This window comes from Battus philenor, unplaced genomic scaffold (genome assembly GCF_028537555.1).
Source record: "Battus philenor isolate CCGP_79_NKW_IND1 unplaced genomic scaffold, ilBatPhil1.0.hap1 SCAF_9, whole genome shotgun sequence".
In the NCBI taxonomy this organism is placed as follows: domain Eukaryota; kingdom Metazoa; phylum Arthropoda; class Insecta; order Lepidoptera; family Papilionidae; genus Battus; species Battus philenor.
In genome coordinates, this window is record NW_027181759.1 from 7,626,167 (window position 1) to 7,650,424 (window position 24,258).

General features: G+C 30.3%; 1 protein-coding gene across 1 annotated transcript; it reads left to right on the top strand.

Moving 5' to 3' along the window:
* Positions 1-64: 64 nt before the first annotated feature.
* On the top strand, positions 65-23,893 carry LOC137932216 (uncharacterized). Its single transcript, XM_068775816.1, has 5 exons — positions 65-322; positions 14,236-14,362; positions 17,370-17,684; positions 21,187-21,301; positions 22,378-23,893. The coding sequence occupies exons 1-5, from the start codon at positions 268-270 to the stop codon at positions 22,513-22,515; spliced, it is 750 nt and encodes a 249-aa protein (XP_068631917.1). The 5' UTR covers positions 65-267; the 3' UTR covers positions 22,516-23,893.
* Positions 23,894-24,258: the final 365 nt, after the last annotated feature.

Sequence of the window (24,258 nt, forward strand, 5' to 3'; positions counted from 1 at the left end):
GTTCAGAAGACGAGTATCATTACGCTTATTTTATTTAGTTCAACTTTTGATAGCGTGAGGTGAAGTAGTGTCTCTTGCAATATTTTTCTCACGTATTTATATACGTTTAACGAAAAACTTTTTAACTAGTATTTTTTTTTATTAAAACGTTACAGATTACTTTGTGTGTTGCGTTATTGGCCATTTGATTTAAAGTCCGTTATTTTCATTATTGTTCTAAAAAGATTTCCGAAACTAAGTTTTTACAAGTGTTAAATTATTATCAACATGTCGAAAGCTTTAATTTCCAGTCTATTAGCATTTTTGGTGTTCAATGTCACTGGTAAGTTTTATAAAAGTTATAAATAATTTTATTACAGCTTTGTTACTGAAAGAAGTGTAACAAATTTTGTCATTTTAGTGTTTTAATTTAAAAATACTCTGGTCATCTTAGCCATCAATAAAAAGAAAAAAAATGTTTATTTTGAAAAGAGAAATCTTTTGAATAAAACGCATCTGGTGTACAACATAGTATAAGTTAAAGCTATAAATTTTTAGTTAATTGCACGTTCGTAAAAAAATTCTTTTATTTTTATTTCATATTACTAGTTTTTTATGAGGTTGATACCGTTTTAATGATTGTAGATATGTTTATTATTGAACACATTAAATGTTATGTAGTTTATCGTTATATCAATTGAAATTTAAAAAATACTTTAGAACTGGTCAGATAGACTGTCTATTTTTTATGTAAGACGCTAGTGTCGTCACATTGATGGGCATTATTCCAATGTTACCGTCACCTCGATCTCTTGTATCACCTGAGAAATGCAAAAATTTAGAATAATTATGCCATCTTAATTGTAATTATTAAACACTATTTAATTTTCCGGTTCCATTTTGACACTTAATGTTTTACCCACATTTTATACATAATACTTATACTCATTTAGTATTATTCATGGATTAATATCATCATTATGGGCATGATAATCAACAGTTTAAATTTAACGTATTCTGTATTGATTACATTATAACGTATTAACAGCAATTATAAAACAACCATTGGAACGTGCGCGCTTAACTTGATGGTTGAAGTATGGAAAAAAAATAGTTGTTTGTTTAACGATTGCCTTATCTTATAAATGTAATTGGTAAACAACCTCTATCCTGAAAATATTTGCTGTACTATATTTTGACGTATATACTAATGGTATAATCATGACATCATTGATATTTCTTTAGCGTCTTGTTCTGTTAAAAATTTCGTACGTAATTTGTCTGTTATTTTTAAAAGCATATAACTATATCTTTGCTAAATATATGCTTTGTAGTAGTAGCTTTGTGGTCAAGCACGTATCTAAATTTCGAAAAGACAGACATCATAATTGTTTGGGGCGGCGAAAGGTAATATTTAATCATAAACCTATTGTAAACAATGGTTTACTACTTTGTAGCGTTTATAAAAAAAATACCTTATATTAATCATCTTAGTCCTTGAGGAAAACAGTGAGTCTAAAACTGTTTTTATACATATTTCTTAAAGTATGTTAATTTATATGTTTTTTATTTATTCATATTGCTCAATCGTGTGTTTAGTTTGCTTGAATTATTCACACTCATTACAGACATAATTTTTGAATATAGGCTTTAAAGGGATGAATGTGTAGGTAGCTTCTTTGCTGCCAATTAATGTACGGTAAACTCTTTTTCATCAAAAATCATTAGTTTTGGAAATAATAAATAACGTAATGATATTATAGCAGTAAAAAAAGCGCCTTCAAAATTCGGATTGACTTTATGTTTATATTAATTATTTTTCTATCTGTACCTGCGGTCATCATGTAAACGTAAGACCGGTCTTGTCGATTTTTGGGGGAGGCCTTTTAAATTGTATAGGGCGTCTAAAAGCAAATATGATAATGATCTCTCCCTATATACTGAACTGCCAGGTATTTGTCACTCGCATAGTAATAGAAAATAATAAATTAATGGAACATATTTTATAGAGAAAACATTATACAGAGCTATTGAAAATAAATGTTAAGGATTAAAGGCTTTTTGCTAACAAAGGAGCTGTACATTTACCCCTTTGTAGGTTTTACAAATATAATAAATTATTCTATATATACACTTTTACAACAACAATAATTTACAAATATCCATAAATAAAATTGCAAAAAATAATATAAAATAATTTTATATATTTTATATAAATTATCGGTATTTTTCATTAATTAGATATACTTAAAATGTGTTTATTTTAATAAGGCAATGTTTGTTTCTATGTACTCGTGCGTAAGTGAATTTCGCGTTCGAAATGTACTGTATTTTAAACAGTTCGGATCTGTAGTGCGTATTAATTATACCTTTGATTGATTTCACGTGTTCCACAACATTACGTACTTATTTCAAATTAATTTCGATGTACAAATAATGATTAACGTCAATGATAAACAGTTTTCATTTAAGTTCATTATAGACTAAGAATTATCAAGTATTTGTGTAAATATACGAATGCTTGATGAATTATATAAAAAAAAATATAAATGGTGAAATACATGTAATTAAATGTGAGATTTATGTATGTACTAAAAGTAACTATACATAGACTTAATTATGCGTTAAAAATTATAATACTGGCTGTAATTATTTATATAGAATATTTTAAAAAATATATTTGACGAATGTAACCTTCGGAATATTTTATTGGTAAGCGTTTATAAACGTAAATTTATAAAAATCGAAAGCGTTCACGAATTCATAACGTAATTATTTATTTTTTAATAGATGTTTTGTTTCTTAACCGTAAAAATGTTATTGCAATTTCTAGGCAAACGTAAAATTATTTCACTAAAAATTAAAATATTACACAGCTTGATGATAGTTTATAATATATTAGAATAAATCTTTATGCAAATAGTTTGTATAAACTCTTAATAAAATCTCTTTGCTTATACTAATCCTATCTGGCTGGCTTTGATTATCTTAAAGAAAAACATTTATGAAATAGAAACAAGTTTAACATATTTTGTTATCTGCGTTTCATTTGTTTTTATTTGTGCCAAAATGAGTGAATCTAATGTACAATAGAAATTCGACACATTTTAAAATGTACTTCTGGAATTAATGAATAGAAAGGTGTGGTCTTTTATTACATATATAAATTCGATAAAGACCCATATTTAGTCGCTCAGACAAATTTAAGAGTTGGGCTGAGTGATTATAATAATATATTAATTACTATTAATATTAATACCTAACCTGGCCATGCACCTTCAGATTTCTACCTGTTATAGATCCTTAAGAATTCCTTAGGCAGTGTCAGGTTAATATCAAGATAATGCTGCTAACACTACTAGTCGTATCTTTTGGTCAAAAGTCTCGAAATTTCTACAGCAACTGCTTCTTGTGGTCTGTCATTCAAGATGGCAAAGTCATAGAACAAAAGACACCTAGATATTATTATTAAATGTTAATAAACGTAAAAAGACATGTCTAGAATTTTCATATTAGGTTATTAATATTAAATACTTACTCACTATTACAAGGTGTAATAAGTCGTACCATTGTAGTAAAATAACGTTATACATAAATGAATGTGTGTTATCAATTGAATCGCCTCATACTAAAGCTAATCGAGATTTATTACTATGACCGCATAGTTTGCGTTAGTCGGATGAAATTGTTTTGTCTAAATATATTGCCCGTAGAGGGATCGGATTACGGAAAATTGAAGCCGTTACCGATAAACAAGGTAATGATATACGTGTAGTAAAACTTGCAATTACATTTGTGCCAGTTACAAGTACGATACAACGGACACATGTCTCTAGTGTTGGAGCTTAAATGCAAATTAAACTTATTGACAAATCACACTCTTATTTTTCTCTGCTGTCAAAATAGCCTCTAAGCAAAATAAAGGTTACTAATTTCCTTTTTCATATTAAAGTACGTGGTCATAAGTAACCATACTAAGTTCATAAAAACATATTTTTAAATCGGACCGGACTTTCACTGCTGCTGGAGTAGCATTTGCAGAATCCGCGGGTTCTTATCGTCAGGACATAGAGTGGGCCTTGCTTAAGATTTTATTTAAGGTAGAGAAGGTCGAGGGCTCAGGGAGGGGTTCTGGTTGCTACATACTAGTATTTCACCGAATTAAGAGGCAGCTGAGTCCTTAGATCGCTACGACGGAAGCTCTTTGGGAAACATAAGATATATATTAATAAAGCTTTATTAATAATATTATTTTCATAGCAATAAAATATACGTAATACCATAGAATTAAATACGCAATTTTACTTTTCATTTCTTGATTCATATATTAACAGTTCTCCACGGTTGAAGACAAGGTCCTTGTTAAGTATTTCTTAGCAAAATCTGCTGTCATTTAATTTAGTCTCTATCAATTAACGATAACCCCTCTCAATGAAAATAAATGTGATGACGAGAAAAAAAAACACGTCGTTTTAAATAAGTTGATTTTTATTTATTAAATTGTTTTAATGCCGATTTATTTTTGATAATGAAAGTAATTTGCCAGATAGAATGTAAACATTGTTGATGGGATTTCCGTCAGAATATGAGACGAGCTTATTGTTCACAAGCGAAAAGTGATGTTAAAAATCATATGTATAACTATATAATCATGTGTGTATAGACCAGAGTATCAGTGATAGAGTAAACTTAGTTTTCATATATACGCTTCAATCTTAACTTTCTTTTAATTATAGTTAACAGAGTTAACTTTATAAAGTAACATCCTTTTATACTGTATTTGTGATTCTTATAATCATCCAAAATGTTATTATATGATTCAGTATTTTTTTTGCATTTTGATAATAAATAGCTATTGTCGAATAATATTGAGTGTTTGTAAAAGTTGCAGCCTTTAGCAGATTTTCGGACGCATTAAGGCTCGTAGGCAAGTCCCTGATTTCTTCACAAAACTCGGGATGAAGTCAGCGGTCCGTGCAAAAAGTTATCCCATTTGAGAGCGATGACAAATGATCCGAGGCTGGCGCGGATATCAGTGAGATGGCCGATTTGCTTCGCGATTATTCGTCGGTTTATGTGTCAGGGAGGGTATCCCGTCGGGGACAGAATTCAGAGTTACTGTAGCCATCATGATAATAATTTGCTTTGTTGACAATTAAAATGATTTAACATATACATACAGCGAAATAGTTATTTAATGATATAAAGATTTACACAATGCTGATCTTTTTGAATACCTGTAGTGAACGATGAGTAATTAAATTGTAGACAGAACAAGCAAAAGTTTTGATGTTAGGTTTAATTTATCGCTCGTTTAGATATCAATTATAAAAGTTTTGATATTATATTTTTATAATCACTTAAGATCAACTTATACACGATTAGCATTTACTTCTTCCTCGCATCGTAATCTTCATCTTTGAGAGTTATGATCCCTCCATGGATCACTTTACTTTTAGAGGAGTTTCCTTGAGAAATTGTTAAATGGAGCGTTTCCACCTTCGTCCACTCTCAGACTTTTAGAATTATTTACCTTACTTGGTGTTCTGCAGCCCCTTGGTATTTTAAATAGCGACCAAGTTGTTGGGTCACTTGACCGCCGTCTGATAATCGGCGTCCGTCTCCCTCTGATAATCCATTATCCTTTTGCACCTGGATGTGGGGTTGCCAGGAATTTACTGGAAGCTGGCACCGCAAGACCAGTCAAAGTGGCGATCCGAGGGTAGGCTGATGCTTGGCAGTGGGCGTCTAGCGGCTGAAAAAAAAAGATGGGACTGGCACGGTGGACAATATTGTCCTATTAGTGGCCTTTTGCGTTTACCTAAGAAGAGCAGTAATGGTGCTAATCTCCAATGTGGATCCAGGATGACTTTTACTACTTATTTATGCTAAACTGTATTTAGCTTTAAATCTATATCATCCATTTTTAATACTAATTTATAGTACCTAAATTAGAAAAGTTCTGCAATATATTTTGCATAGCGCGAGGTAAGGCTATGTCAAGCAAGTTAGTGCCTACTTCTATAGGTACAACCAACAGCAGCGATTGCTTTCGCTCATCGAAGTCGTTTTAAATAAATTTTAACAAAGTTCAATATCCAATAATTTCCGCACACACCCTTATAGTATATCTAGCAGATATATCTATTTCTTATCATTAGTAAAATACATAGGAATGAAAATGACAGTTCCTTCATCATTTCGTTAGTTTCATTATTCTTGGTAATTGAAAAAGGTCTAATAACAACTGAAGCACTGTAAATAAATAATAGCGACGTTCGTAAAAACGTGAAAGTCGGGACAACCGTCTGGTATATTTTTATCAAACGTAATACGACACGCTTCATTGGCCTTCAAAACAAAAGAGTATCATTTGATAAGATTATATTTGATCATAATAACTGTGATACTTGATGTGCAACCTGATACGATATTGTCAGTATTTGTAATAGAAATGTTCTGCGCCTTTGTCTCATTACTCATCGAATGGAATCATCTGATAAAAAGTGTAATAATTTAAAGTAATTGATTTTCTTTGTAGATTTTTTATATTGTTTATTTAATGTTTATATCAATTTGCCTACGTTGCGCAAATTACGATATATTACGAACTGGGAAAACTGTTTTTAGTCCTTAATTATTTTCTCCTCTAATAATAGGTAATACCCTGGAAGTTCTTAAAATAATTTGTGGTTTACTTTTTAGATTATCTTGTATAAAATAGTAATTGAGACGAGGCGTTGTTAAAGTAATTGGGGTACATTTAAATAACTTTTTATTAATTTTGTTCCGTAGCTATTTCTATTAGCCTTGTTAGGTCTAATATGTATAACATAATTTCAATTTTGGAACACATTCTCTCTCTTCTGATAGCAGTAGTATTTATTTTTTTAAAGGTGCTACGAACACACGTTGGTCATTGAGTCGTGGGACACAAAATAACGAGTAAAATAATTAGGCAAATACTTCTTAAATTTTCTAGGAATTTAACTATGAATGGATATACATCGCATGTTTTAATTTTAAAAAAATCGTATTGTGATCGTATTGCAAGAGTTAAATCCTAACAAGCCCTTTTATTTTGATTGTTTTCAAAATTTTAACAGCTAGCAAGTTTCTGGTCTGTTAGGAATAGAAATGTAGTTTGACGCAATTTTTCCCGTAAGAAAAGAAGATCCGTCGAATTAATAAGCCGTGTCTGCGTCGTAAAGCATCACTGAAATTTTTAACATCTAATGCGAGAATTATTTGATATAATATATTGTTTAATTTATTCACAGTAAAAGTTTAGGTTAATATAAGAGTTTAATGCTTTATTTAAAATGAACAAAAGCGTCCAGTTTTAAAGATCGTTGTAAATGTATACAGGTTGCTAATATAGCGTCGTGTTGTGTGCTGGCAGTTTGTTACAATTACATATTTTAATTGATTTAGAGAAAAAGTGTTTACCTTTGGTAATAATTTTATTCATTAAAAAAGGAAGGAGTTTAGGCAATGCATATTGTTAGATTACTACCCTTACATTGTAATAGGGCTATAGCGGCATTGTCCCGGGAATTGAATTTATGTTCTTCTAGGGATTATAGCCCGTTATTAGTGACACAAACCCGGGTAAGATTTCAAAGGATTAACCCGACTTAATATAAGATGAGACAGTGTTCCCGCCCTGTCACCGCAGCGTCCGATTGCTAAATTAATTGTTATGCGTGTAAAACGATATATTCAATGGAGGGAAATATTTATCCTTATGTTAATTAATATCATAATTTAAATTTAATATAGCGTATAGAACAGATGGCAGCTCGGGCCTTAACGTTTTAGGGTGTCTAGTCTGTGATACTCTCAAAAACGTAAGACATCCACGCACAATGCGAACAGGTGGCCTTGTTACGTTCTTCGGAAAAAGCTGCCTCAGGCCTTTGCCTAGCAGTGGATGTTTTACGGCATAAATGATGATAATGATATTTTAATTTTTAAAACTATTTATTGCTATAATATAATATAAGCCTTGTTTATTTTTCAGGATTATGAATTATATCTGTGTATATTTATACTCCGATATATTTCTGAGTTACGTAGAAGTGTTAGTAGATAATCGAATTCATTAAAAACCGGAATCACTATAGTCAAAAAAAACATAAAATATCAGACCATGGTGCGAATACTCGAAAATATTTGTATACACTAATTCTATTCACCTACAAATTATTTACACTCTTCTACATAACACCTGTACATATATATCGAGACCTTTATTTTCGTAACAGCTTATATGTGATATGTTGGTTGCTTAAGCACCACTCCACTGTGTTTGAATACATTTCTTTGTTCGATATTCCGAATGTATTCACTTTAATAATGATTTAATCACATAAATCTTAATATTGTTAGCGTATTAGGACTATAATGTCACAAGAACAAGCTCAAAGAGGAATATCAAAAATAATGAAGGTATAACCGTTATGAGTCGAACGATACGGGGTGTGTTCTGTGTCGGTGGTTCGACAAATTAAAAAAAAAAACTGCTAGTAAAGTGTCATAAGAATCGAATTTCCGTAATTATTCTCCATAGCAGAAATCTCGCCGACAATATTTCGGCAGTGGAATCCCATACTAAACACTGCAAATAATATTGTGTAGTGTAGATAAAAAGTACAAAATATGTTTTTTTTTTTAAATAAATATAATGTTATTACACATAGTTTTATTAGATTTAAATGAGGGTTGTGTAGTAGTTACTACAAAAAATTCTCAACTCACGTAAGTAAAGTGAATTTGTATAATGTTTATGTCAATTAATGTGTATTTCTGTTATCGCTCGATAAAGAAGTTAAATAATATAGGTGGGAATATGTTAGCGATTCTTGTACCTCCGAACATACTACATTGAAGGGTCGCTGAAGTTTCTTCTGCCATTTTTTCAGCGCTGATCATTTCCAAAGTGATAGTAGTGTTATTAGCCAGGCACTAGCAATAGAGCAGATCGAGATTCGGCCCAGGTTCCCCTGTGAGGCTCTTCCAGGAGCTTACCGGGTTCACGAAGGCGCCCTCTGCACCTCGAACCTTTAAATCTGCAATTTCCACTTCGGCAGCAGTGAAGTCCGTTCAAAATAAAATCGTGTCCGAAAATATTTTAAAAATTATGCGAATAGAAATGAGTAAGATTATTCTCAAATTATACAGTGTAAATATAATTATAATAATATAATAAAGCATTAAATATAAAAAATATTATATTTTTACGAGGTGTAAGCTGTTTTACTTGTTATTATTCAACCTCCTTTTGGTAGATTTATACCTTTCACAGTTCTTTTAATCATAATTGAATAAAAATATTCTAAATTAATTCAACTAATTAAATAATTTTTTGTTACAATATGCCGAAATAATCTATTTCTGTTTAGTCTTGTAGTTAATACTTATTGAATTCAAAGCCCTGCACGTTACAGAGAACCCACGAGTACATTTATTAATAGTAGCTGTTGGGAAAACGTTTCAATATTGATAATAGATGAGTAAATTAGGATGGTGTTGACCACAGAAAATCTAGCAATTTTTTTATTTAATCTAAAACTTGCAGGAATTCTCACAATGTTTATCAAGGAGTGTTTAGTATATAAGAAGGGAAAACAATTTCAACCGGTCTCTGAGCTACCCACGGTTGTTCTGTATCAGTAGTAAAAATAACAACCGGCGACCTTAATTTTTAACGTTCACTCGTTTAACACCTCAAAGTTTTAATCGTTCATGGTTTTCAAAGAAGATAAATGAATTATAGTAGAATAAATACAATTTTAGTACATTTATTAATATTTTCTTCTAAACGTTTCTTAGATTTTTCTTGATAAAACTTATGTTTTTATGCGATCGTGCGGTTGTAAGATTAAATAATACAATTAAAAGCAAGATGTAAAATATATTTAAAAGGAATAACATTATTCAGAGATGATATAATCATTCAAGAAATCATTTGTTAAGATTTAAACATGTGCTTTTTCTTTAACTGTTCTTAAATTGGCTCTCGATTACGCGCCGATTGACTGTGAATGTGTGCTGTGACATGTATAACTAACGCACACATCCACGGGGATCGTACGATATCGTTCAGCCAATAGTAGTGTGCAGTATGGTGGGCTTGGCGCCCCACCACGATTGGAATGTGTGATTGCGACTTACACCGGTAAAATTAAACACGTTTTACAACACAAGCATGAATTTCAAGGCCATTATCTAGACAGCTAAGAAAGGATCCAATTTTTATTGTATTTATCTTTGTTGATATGTGTAAATATACGTCAACAATAAAATTTATAACTGTAAAATCGTTTTTTATAAGAAGGATACTTGTTAAGTATCGCAGCATATAATATAAAATAGCTTAAACAATAGCAATAATGTTGAACAATATAGGCCCATAAAGTAATATAATCGGAACTCCGTAATTATTAATTTCGTTTTTATTTCTTGGAGAAAATGTAGGGATCTTCCATTAAGCGTAACATGCACGTGACACGTGGTAGTCAATTCGACTCGACATATTTATTACTTAAAAAATAAATATTGTAAATTAAATATTTTTTATTTATAAAATCGCATATATTTATCTATTTGCGCTATTAATACTATACCTTATAACAAAATGAATAAAATCATCTAATAACTGATTTGGTGAGACACTATACCATATATTACTAAATATTGAAAAAAATAACAACACCAAAATATTTTTTTTATTGTGTTAAAATTATACTTTCTAAACAAAATTATTTGTCGATTGTAGCACTAAAAAAATAAAGTATAGAACAAATTGAATAAAGTCGTTAATAAGTGAGCAAATTTTCTATAAACTTTGTGACTATTGATAATAATATTAATAGTTTCTTGCAAAGAAAGGCACAGATAAAATATATTTTAAAAATTGAAATATGGACACAGAGTATCATATTATGTTTCGTTTTTCAAATATTTGAATTATAGATTATCTGTAATATGTATATATATATATTTGTTCAATCTGTTCAATTTTTTCTTATTAATCAAGTCTATGCAATGGTTGTCTTTAAGAAATCGCGTTCGATGTTAATATTGCCTTCTGTACATAGTTTTTCGTCTATTACATATATTCAATTTTTATTTACTGTGTATGTATAAATTACACAATAAATAAACGAAGATTGTAGTGAACTATTGTAGCAGAACAGAGGTTCAAAGACGTTCAAAATTTTCCAATCGTTGAATACATACAAGTGTTCGTGCTCGGAGCATGAGACGCGTTTGTTCGCTCGTGACGATTGCGTGCACATCGTCTATACGTAGATAACATCGTATCTAATTGTTCAAACAAAAATATAAACAATGAAGTAATTCTATGGCTACGTTACATGGTAAAAATTAATATGTCGCTCTAAAGCCCCTTCTATTTCTTGTACTCATGTTATTGTGATACATAACTATTTTTTTATCTCGATAAAAAAGATACTATTAATACGTTATGTTTATTATTCATAATCTTCATTTTACATTTTACACGTAGAACTCCCAGTGATGTACATAGGCCTTCTATAAATTTCTATTTGTTAAAAGCGGTCTAAATCCAGTGTAGGAAGCGTTTTTACACCTTATGAATGAACGTCTTACGCTGTTGGTGCCGATCAATAGTCTCCACTATACAAACTTAAGACCCCAGAGGTCATCTGTTCTGTGTGCTGTGGCCTGCTCACTGCCATATGTTTAGTATTGATATGTTAACTACTTTCGTTCATTGGATCTCCATATTCCTGATTCGAAGTCGTAGAGAAATTCCTATCTTATGATAGGAATTTCTCGGATTATTCCTCTCCATAGCTCGTTGAGCTACTGCAAGCTTTTTAATGACGCCCAGGAGCTCCGGTTAAGGTGAAATAAATATAAATACAACACTCCGAATATGAACAATAACAACGTTTATTTCTGTATTTAATAGAATTTCTATGAGTAAATTAGTGGAATGATAATGTTTGTGTCCTTTGTAATGTTTTAGTTATGTTTGATTTAATCTTTGTTACTCAAATAACGCAACGTCTTGGTCATGTGCACCTTACAGTTGGAATGCAAATCGCGATTTAAATGACAGCTAATGCCGAGTTCACATCTCAGAAGCTTTTATACTCAATCACTCCATGAAGCTACTGTTAAAAGACCCTAAGTGTATGTCATCTTTCCAGTCGGATGCCATAAATAAAGCTGTAGATGTCAACAAGCACACAACATATATGATTAAAATTAATTTTGTTTTTGCTAAAATCATCCAATATTAAATCAAAAGGTATCATCCAATATTAATTTATATAGTATGATTCATTACAGGTGTAAAATAAAGGCATGAAAAGCGTGAATGTATAGCTCATTAGTCAACAAAATGGCTTTTATACCTACTTCCAAACGTTTTGCATATAAAAATCACTCTGAAATATGTTACCGTCATTTATTTTTGATATTGGAATTCGGCAGGCTAATAATATCTGGTAGTAAAGTCTGCAGGGACAAAAAAAAAACAATAATTTATTTTAATATGTAGTAATCAAAGGTTTTGAAAACGCGTTATCTTTCCAATACGTAATTTATTATTTCTCAAACGATTGATCAGTTATTTCATACATTAATTGACAATATAACAGCTATGATGTGAATGTAATATGCGCTGAATGTATCACCATTTAAAATTTAACATCTGCTACCGGTCTTTTCGTATATCACATGTTATAAAATTTGTACTAGTTTATTGCGTGAAATACATTGTCGAAAAGGTGGTCACCTTTCGAGGACTCTCATTCATCGAGTAAAATTCAAAGAAAAGCCACAAAGGCCCCGTTTACAAAACCTTTAAGATGTGCTTAAGTCAAGATGTAACAAATCTGAAACGATAAAAGAGGATGAAAAATATTTTTATATGTAAAGCCTTAGTATATTATTTTGATAATGCTCTGATATATAAACTTGTTGATATTTTTTTCTATACTAATTTAGATAAAATTTGATGTAGACATTTTGAGAGTGAAACATAGTTACTGTCAAAGAAATTTGAATTTTAAATGCTGATTTGTATACATTTTAATATTTTACAAGAAAAATCTGTGCATACAAAAAAAAATATGATATCCATGTTGAACAGACAGCCTTGTTAAGGTTATCGAAAGACCGTGGGTGTATGCCTATTCCAACACCGGTCCTATTAGAAATCTATGATAGAGACCGATCTGTGTTCAGCTGTGAACAATCTATGGTTCATAAATTACAAAAAAAAGAATCTTTTTCTTATATTTCTTAAGCATATGATATAATTGTACGAAATTATTAGGAGGACCGAAAAGTAATGTCGTGTCTGTCGATATATTTTACAGAAAAACCTATTGATTTTTATCACCTTGGTATTGAAAATTTTTATACTAGATGGCAAAAGGTTATTGATAAAGAAGGTGAATATGTTGTTGATAAGAAATAAAACTTATTAAAAATGTTGTCTTGTGTATTTAACTTAAGAAAGCGACATTACTTTCAGATTAATATAATGCATAGGTTTACAATTAAATTATAAACAATCTTTTCTAAAAATTAGAACAACTATTAAATCTAAAAAAAGTTTTACAGAACGTTTGAAGGTATACCTTCTACGCAATGATGACAGAGTCTAATTTATATTAATAATTAAACCCAATTAATTTTCCCCTTTGCGGTTATTGTTGCAGACAATGTGCAAGTTATGTGACATCTGTATGACTCTGTAATTACTGGATTGATGAATTGTCCTCAGATATTAAAGTTACAAGTATCTTATTAATTGTTTACGTGTTTCTGATAAGGGCCAGTTCAATGGTTTTAGCGTCCCGGGCAAAATTAAATTTGGCGCGGTAATGCAAGAATATACAAAAAAAATGTTAAGAAAATATATAATAATGTCAAAAAAACATATTATACAGTAAAATACCTGCGTAAAAAATATATTAAATAAAAAAATAACACAATAATTATTTACTTAAAAGTACAATAGACAATAGTAAAATAATTACAGATGTTGTGACCATTATGTGATATTATTTAAGAAAAAAAAAACAAATATTTCTTGTTGTAAATCGATGTCTCACGTAAAATAATCTATTTTATATAAATTCTAAAAAATATATTTTTATATCGGCTTCCCCCCAAATTTGTCACCTGTCCCGCCACATTATCCAGCTCTGTTTCTGATAAAAACGCTTTCTTTATTATTTTATTTCACAGGTGCCTTAAAAGAAAAATGCAACAAAGAAGAGGACTTGTTACAAAGGTGTTCTATGGCTCTACCAGTTTTAAGTTCGCCGGAGATTTCATTTGCTTTGACGAGAGAAGAATTGGACAAGAGTTGCGTGTAAGTCTAGTATTTTGCTTTATATATTTAAAAGTATTTTTAATTACTGCAATATTAGCTTATCAGAAGCTTAGCCTTTAGAGAATTTTATTCTTACACCGCCTATGTAAAATTCATAATTTTTAAATTAAAGAAAAACGCTTAAATTCGTGTCGAGTGGGCCCCACTTTGGGAAACACTGAGTGATTATGAAAATAAATGAAAGCTGTAATTATTTGGGGCCTCAAGGTTCTGAAGTGCAGATCTCTAACTGGCACGCGCAGTGTAGAACGTCCGTCTACAATGTGGACAGACAACCTTGTTGACGTTATCGGAAGACGCTGGATGCAGGCTGCTTTCAACCGGTCCTAATGAATCTACGGGAAAGACTTATATCCAGCAGCTGATATGCTACGGCTGAAATGATGATAATCATTATAATTATTTAATACCTAAAAGGGACATGTAAAACTTGCCAAAAATTTTATAACTAATTTTCAGAAAGAAAAATGATAATAAATTAGATGGTTTAATCATTTACTAGTTATTTTTCTATGCTAATTCATTAAAAAGATGGATTCATCTTGCAATTATTAGTTATAATCATTAAGCAATTTTTCAATGTAATGCAGTTTCTTTTGTTATATTAATAAATACGAATAGATAATGAAAAACTTGAATGAATCCTCTTTTAGAACATAATACATCTTGAGAGTTAAAAATAGTCGCATTAGATTAGTAAAACACGTTACGTCAGTTTGTTTACTTTTCAGTGCCAAATCTTACCTTCCTTATTCTATAATTGATCTTCAACTGACGCGTAATTATAAGTCTGCTACAAATAACATTGTTACTCTTATCGACTCTTGTCACAATGTATATATTTTTTTATGTTATTTTAATTAGTTGCTGTTTTAATGTTTACTAAACAAATAAAACAACTTTATTTAAGACTACAATAATGTAAAATATAAAGAACATGAAGAACAAAACAAAGAAAAATAAAATCAGTATTTTATGTATCATTTGCGTTGTTCAATTGTGTTTTATAAAATAATATTTACGTATAGTGAATGTTCACCGACGTAAATGTCAGTTTACTTTAATATAAAGTTTTTGCGTGTGCATGAATTAAACTTAAATAAAGAAAATGTAATCGACCTTTTGTTGATTTTATATCTTCCTCATTTAAATCGACTTACTGGCACAAAACATTTGTTAAACATAGAGCAACATTTTTTTTTATTCTTTATATGTGCATACTAAGACATTAACTAAGAAAAGAAAGCTTTTATAAGCCTTATTACGTGTTCCCAGTATAAGTGAAACACCTTTGGTTTCTTAATAAAACAAAAATAAAAGAGTGATCGTCAACGTTAGTGGAGTAAATCATTTGCAGTACTATAAAAGCTACGTATGTATTCGAATCCGTATTGATTGCTTTTGTAATGTGAATCTATTCAGATAGGTTCGACGTATTAATTTTTTCCATAAAGAATAGAATATATTGAAATTGAATTGAATCAAAAATTTTGTCATTTAAAAAAAAAACTGATTAAATTAAATTTGCAATAGTAGCCGTAGCAGTGCATAAAACGCTGCTAACTGTACAATGTTTTTAATTTTTAATTTTAACTTCACGGAGTAACGACATAGGTTTCGTTTTTAAAGATCCGAATGAATATTTCAAAAATACAAATTCTGAATTTATAAACTGTCTTGGGGATCTTGGACATCTTGAATTATTATTGTAAGAGGAGGGTTGTACATATATACACGTTTAAATTCATTTTATTTTGCACTTAACGAGTTATAACTTTTTTATTTACTTCTGTATTACAAAAAAATGTGGAGATATAAATAGTACAAGGTGAATTATAATTAGTGTAGATTACAAACTACAAACACATACATATATCTTATGTCTTGAGCCAGCTGTCACGTAAGACTTTTTTTGTTAAAAGATATAAAAGAGTTTATTAATTATGAACTTGTTTTTTTTTGGCGTTATGTCTATAACATTTAAACATGGCATAAAACATGAATGTTTAAATTCATGTGCTTTCTATTTATTTCGTGTATTTAATATGTCAAGAATTTTAAATTCAACATTAAATATCAATAATATAAAAGTTAACTTCATAAAATAGAAAGAGTTGAAAGTTAAAGTTTTAAATTTTGCGTAAGTGGCGCTATACAATGAGATTATAATAACTCATTGAATGCTTCGCAACTTAAAGGAAGTTGGTTTAAAGAGTTTCGAAGAAGTTTGCTTTGAGAATTTTCCTCAACTAAGCGTAATATTACTTACTCATCAACTTGCCATTAATTTATTTGAGGAAGAAGTAATTTTGAGCTTTTAATTTGTCTTATGAGCATTTTTTATTGAAGGCGGACAAGAAAAAAATGAGTGTTCACAATTTGTAAAAAGGGTTCTAGGAAAATTTATCTGATTTCAAAAGTCAACTTATATATTGGTTTGACTTCACCTTTCAATATAAGCAAATTACTTTAATTAACTAATAAATTTCCACTCTTTCTTTCGAAAACTATTTCCATAAGTATATCTTATCTCTGAATTTTGTTGACTTTTGGGAATATGGTAAATATATAGCTGCAGGCGGTCCAACGGAACCAGCTAAATTGTGAAGTAATCTTTGAAAAAAAATCTGGGAACCTCTGGGTTAAATAGTCATACAGTTAACTTGGAGTGGCTTAGAAAGTTTGAGTTGCAGGGATAAATATAAGAAAGAAGAAGTTTTACATCAAACAGGCCAAGTAAATATGGTTCTGAATAACTAAGATGTTCAGAATACGCCTTAATTTAATAAGTTTTGCGTATCCTGCTTAAGACAGTTTTAAATTTCTTGCTGTTCTTTAACTCCTTATTATGAGCTGGGCTGTTAGTTTTAGTTATAACGTATATTATTGTTTAGATAAAAACAAGATAAAAAGGCGTAGAAAATTATTGTTTTAGAACCATAACAAAATCTTTTGTAATATTGAATTTCTTTTACGTTTGTTTTAGGGAATTACGTGCTGGTATCAAATGCATAGATAATTATACAGAGGTCTGTATGGAGAAACACGAGCAGGTAGTATTTAGGCGGATATATGCCGGAATAACAGATGTAGTGCAAGAACTGTGCACGCGTGGTCAATATCAGGATGAATATTTGAGACATGCTGATTGTGTTAAAAACGTACGTCCGGAATATGAGGTCTGCAGTAAAAAATATGAGGTGACCCTTACTACACTAAGCAGTAACCAAAATGACCAGTATCATATGGACCAAGACGAAGGGGTCGACGAACAAGCACATACCATGAGGACGGTTTGTTGGTAAGTTATTTATGTTTTAGAAAAAGATATATGCGTTACATATCAACCTAACCAATGATGGTTATAATTGATTAATATTCTTATTTCTTAAAAGACTAATTATCAAAAAATTAAAGTTAAAAAGAAGCAGGAAGAAGAATTTTACGCACGAAAATACATGTGTATCAAAGGAACATTTTCAGATCATTATTTGAGTAATTTAAATAATATTAGTTCGAACAATCAGTTAAAATTACCACTTGTATGTTTCATTTACTACTATTATATAATTAAAATATACAGGGTTTTAACGTGTTTCATCATAATTTTAGCGATAATATGTTCACTTCTGGATATTTACCTCTTCCATAGATTTCTTAAAGGGTTGGAGTCTGCCTGTATCTCGTATTTTCTGACGACTTTAACGAGGTCTTCTGTCTACCTTGTGCCTAGAACTCCTATGCTGTGCTTGCCGCTCCGTAATCCCTACTGCAGAACCTCCTAACCAAGCGGGGTTACATTCTGCGCAGTATGCGGCCTGCTCATTATCACTTTAACTTGCAGATCCGCTGAGCTATTTCAGTTATTTTCGTTCGTCTACGGATCTCCTCATTCATAATACAATCAAGTAGAAAAATATCGAACATAGCCCTCTCCACGACTCACTGAGGATATATGAGTTGGCTAATTAGGCCCGAAATGTTCATGTTTCAGCTAAGCGATCACTGGTAATTCATTGGTCGTAGACCTTCGTTAAAACCAGGGATGACTAACACGCGGGCCGTGGGCTGCGTGCGGCCCGTTAAAGTATTTTTAAAATTGCATTAATTTTATCAATTTTCTCTCATCATATATTTTTATAATAATAATTATAATAAAATGGTAGTACATACTAAACCGAAAAAATAATCAAAAATGACCATCGATCAAGGCTTGAGTGATGCACGCTTAGAAAGCTGCGTACGTGTAGCTGCCTTATTAATACCTGCTGATATTAATCAACTTGTAATCGAAAAAAACTGTGCCGAACTTTTCATTAAACACTTGAAGTAATTTCGCTTTACTATTTTTTTTGTTTGTTTTTACATTTTATTTTTTAAATTTGTATGTCCCTACTTTTTATAAAAATAGATAATTATAATGTTTAATATAAATAAAGTTTTGCAAATTATTAATAATTTTAATTTTATATTGGACCGTTGATTAAAAAGGTTGCACACCCCTGGTCTAAACGCGTGTCAACATAGTGTTTCCAATTTTTTATGACTTAATTATTTAAGCAACATGATACACGATAAAGCAAATTATTAATTTTTGAAATCATATGTTTGATAACGTTACATCAATGTGTCTATTTGCTAAAAGTAGTCGTAATCCGCTTTCCTAAACGTGATTAATTATTCAGATATATTTTATACGAAATTATAAATACATTCAAAAACAATGCTGTGCGCGGATGATAATTATTGAGTATATTAAGTTCATTATTATAATTACCTACTTTCTGAAAATACTGAAAGATTTATAAATTAATATGAATATAATGAACAGCCGTAGCTTACCGTCTAACATTTTTTTATTTATAACATGCCATTAATTCGTATTCCGACAAAACAAAAATTACCTTAGCGTTACTAAGTACCGTTTAATATTCTTTTGGAATGCGATTGAACTCTTAGCGATTATTATAAATTATTGACGACGTTTTTACAAAAAGGTTCCTCTTTATTATCTCTTTATATACATTATCTATAAAGTTGTAAGGAATTATAAAGGATTTATAGAAAAAAAGAAGAAAAAAAGATAAGATCAACATTTTTGCGTGAAGGGTAAGATTAGGAAATGAACCGTTCATAGGGCTCTTTATATAAGTTTTGGTCACGTCAAAAATAGCTAACATAAACTACACTCACAATGCATTTACTACTACATAATGTACTTTAAAAATGTAAATTTAAGATAAATAGCACCATCAACGAAGTCTAAGGAATAAAAATTAACTTGCTGTACCCCCTATTAGACTTCAAAAAATGTCTTACTCATTCATAGGGCAATGTATGCTATTTTATAAGAAACTATCAAATGACGCGGAAATTTTAATCCTTTTGAAAGAAATTTGTTAAGCAGGGGTGTTGCAATAAGAATTATTATTTGAATGTTTCAGAGTATGTTTACAATAAAGACGTTTTGAAAAACGTGTACATATTTAAGAAAAAAAAAAATATTCGTAAAATCCTTGAAAAAAAAATTACAAAATTTCTTGTTAATTCTTCTGAGGCGCGTATGAACGAACTAACGTAAGCTAATTTTAAGCTGACAATTTAAATGACTGTAATGATCTTATATGATAAAGCTGTTAAGACAGAATATAAACATATCAACATTGTGTCCAAATTGCGAATCTATTTATTTAATCAATTCACGAACTTTAATCGATTAGATTGTCTCAATATAGACTGTTATTTTTAACATAACCTACCTTAACCTAAAAAAATAAACCGGCGTTGTTAAATCGCATGTTCGGAGCGGTCAATTAACAGTTGAATTATGCGATTGCGAAATTTAGTTTGTAATAAATTCATTGTTTCGATTGCTGTATGACGTTTCGCACGACACAATTCTAAACTATATGTTATGACCAATGCCCATATGATTATACTATTATGTGTAGAAAAATCCTTTAATTAATAAAATAACTTTCGTTCTAAACGTATTTATTCAAAGAGCTTGTGTTTACAACACTATAACATCTGTGAATACTATTAGTATTGATATTTTTTAACCTTTGTTTTTCAATTTATGAAAAATAAAATCAGGAGCGATCATTTGTGTGTAATTTTTAATCAAATTTTCCAGGTGTAGGCGCGTACCTAATATATATCGCTACGCGTCTCTCTAATTTACGTGATTTTTTATTTCACACGTGTACTGTTTTTTTTAAAGTATGATAACACATGTGAACACAGTGAAACACACTCTCTAATTTCGAGCTTTATGGCAAGCTTACACTCGAGCCATGGTTCTTTATGGCTATACTCAGAATATCTCAACGAGATAGGATCAAGAATTGACATATCCGTAGACAAACTATACTACGTAAGCGCGTAGAACAGATGACCGCTGGAGTTTTATGGTTCTAGGCAGTAGACATTGGTCATGTAAATAATAAAATTCTGTGAAGAAATTATTATTGTTATAATTTACCTGAGTATCCAAGACAGGGCCAGTACGAGAGGCTTCCAAAAACGGGGGCCATATAGAAAAAGAAAAGAGACCACGGATTGGTAAGCGCAGCGTGGGAAGTGCATTGACAAAGTGAACAAACTACTATAATAGGGTCTTTAAAGCGATAGATGCAGGCTGCTTTCGACTGGTTCTATTAGGAATCTATGGGGTAGGCCTATATCCAGTAATGTCACTTCTTATTGATGGAATGATGAAGATATTGTTTTCCGAAATAAATAAAGTAATAAGTTCATTTACTAAAATTTCCAATTTTCTGAACCAACCAACCAACTTTCAGTTCATTTCAAGAGTACCTGTTGTGCTCGGAGCAGACGGTGCAAAGATCCTGCGGCGATGAGGCTGCGAAGTTCACGAGTGCTTTCCTTAAGCGGATGGCTTCTAATATTATAAAAGTAAGATTCTATTGATCCTTAATATCTTTATTAAAAAAGCTTCTGCTGGCGGTGGACTAACCCGATATCTTAAAAATTATTGGTCATTGTCATTAAAAGAGAATTGCGATTTAGCTATTATTTAGAAGAGTGCATTGACAATAATAATATCAATCATGTATACAAAATACATGGCTTAAACAGTTCACTTAGAAAACTTTTTTAAAAAGTAAAAAAAAAATTAAATATTAGTATATTAAAAATGCTTGTCTCCTTTTCAGTTTTTGTCAATACCAATATGCTCCGAACATTAGTTGATGATGTTATAATATGGTTCAAGAGCCTAGCAAATTCTACAACGTAAATTAAATTGATAATAATTCAGATTTAATATTTTGACATATTAATTTGTTTTTTTTTAAAGTGTATGTAGTTGGTGTTTAGGCTTGTTTAATTATATGTTCATTATGTCTTTCAGACTACAGAAAAACGATTCTTTTAATGCATTATATATAGCATATCATACTCGGTTATTCTCTTTTTTGTATTGGTAAATAAAATATGTTTATGAAGTATTACTTTTAAATGTTAGATTATAAAATATTTAGTCGGAAACGTTTGAAACCGGCGCGTCTAAATTATTTTTTTGGTTCGAAGACCCAATGAGAAAAATTATTGTTGTGTGATAGCGTAAACACCATTATACACTCTGTTTTATAACAAAACAGCACTAACGCATAAAATATAATTATTTATTATTATTTAAAAAATTTTTTTTAGAAACAGTCAACATTTTGAAACAGGCTAATGTTTCCAACTTGAAGTTTCAACAGAAACAACAAAAAACTGAAACAGTTTAGATATAGGCATCATGCATGTTAAACTTTAGGTGTATCAAGCGATATGTCATTGTGCAAGTTAGCGACTTCAACGGCATAAAATTATAATTATTTTCACGATTTTTTTAAGTAGAAACCTTGATCAAATCATGAATATTAATAGCAGAGTATCGGAACAGGTATTTTTACGTAACGTTTTAAGCAAATGTCCGATTTTAGCGTTGTTCATTGAAGCCTAAAATTACTGTTTTTTTACAGAACTTCTGCCTCAAATACCGCGGACAGGTATGCGGATTGGCAGGGAAAGCAACCCGTACCCATCACCCCGCGTCTTTGGTAGGTGTTGTAATTTTAACGCAATTGCTGTATATAACTGGCAACTTGGTTCCGGCGTAAAGTTACATTGAACCCTGTAGGTAATGGGAGAATTATCTTTAAATTAGAACTTGTAGGTGGAAGCGTGGTTTCCAATAATTGGCGTGTCAGGAGTTTGTTGCGAGTCTAGTGTGTAATGGTTAGCGAACTGTAAATATTCAATGAAGTTAGTGAGTGTATTAGTTCCTCGAGTAAGATGAATCTATACTTGTAGTATTCACGTTGTGTTAAGTATTAAGTAATTGATTACGTAAGTTATCTTTAACGCATACGGCCGTGCTTTGACGTAGATCCATTCAAAAGGAAGAATATAAGAATCCTAATATTTAAAGAAGTAATAAATTTGCATATGCTAGATTTCTTTAAATACGGATTTATTATTTTAAAATATCCACACTTTACCATCTATAAAATATTATACAAGCTTCTACAAGCTTCATATTGCATTAGTAAAGTACTTGAGAGCATACATTGTTTCATATTATAGACAAAGTAGGGCTGAAACTACAAAGTTGAAGTATATGTAATCAGGAGTAAATAAATTGAATTAAAACTGGCATAATTCGGTTATTATTATTCAAATTGCAAACATCCAACTGTTTGTTCTAAATTTAATAAATTTACATCACATTAAGTTCGTATCGATACAGTGGCATAAGTACAGGGAAATATTTGGAAGAAAAACTCTCGGCTTTATGATCCTCATTTCAGCCACGAGTGGACATAGGCCTCCATAAATTTCCAGACCGTTAGGAAGCCCACATCTAGCTTTTTCTGATGACCAACAAAGATTTTATTTTTTTGTAACAGAATTAAGAATACTTATTATTATGTCTTACAAGTTGTGTCAAAAACGAAAACTTCCAGCCATATAGATGTCAACTCGGTCCACTTAGTCTTAGGTCCACTAGTCACTTATATACGGATGTTATAAATAAATTGTACTATAGAGTTTCTTAAAAATAATCATCTTCATCTCGCTTGTGTGATCTGTAAATTTGAAAAATAAATGAAATGTTTCGATATTTAACTGTCTGTGTTTCCTCATTCGTTCTCTAAATTCGCAATCTGTGTATGGTGATCAAGAGCTTGCGTTTTCGCTACAAAATTTATCTAACCGTATTGTATCATATACCATTAGATATTAATATCTAATATACTAATTATATAATTTTCGATCAAAATTTTGAAAAAAATTACATTGTCGAACAAAATCTTTGATAGAATAAACGTTTCTAGTAAAAAAAAAAAATTACCGGTATGGTCCGTTTAGTTAATATTTTCTTATGGGCGTCGAAAATTCTTCTTTCGTCACTGTATTGGTACTAATATTTTAGTTTGTAGTATTTTTAAGTTAAGCTCAAAACTCACTGTGATAATTGTTTAAATTCATTTGCAAATCATCATACAAATTCATAAATTGTTTATATGATATTCATTTCGTTTTAAAATTTTCGTCAAATTATGTTTTAATTTTGTAAAAGTTTTGTTTTTAAAATTAGTTATATATTTTAATTACATATAGAGTCATGTTAGTATATGTTTTAAACTAGTTTATTATTTTAAAAGTAAAAAATCAATAAAACTGAGAATTTTTTTTATTTTAAATATTATTATTTCATATATCTATTTAATGGTTAAGTACCTGATGTATTTAAAATCTTGAATTTGTGCTATATAAACTTTTCGAGTCCGTTTTAACTCTTGTAGTCGTTAATTTTTAATATTTAAAGTACCAGGTATCTGGGTAAGATTGAATTGGGT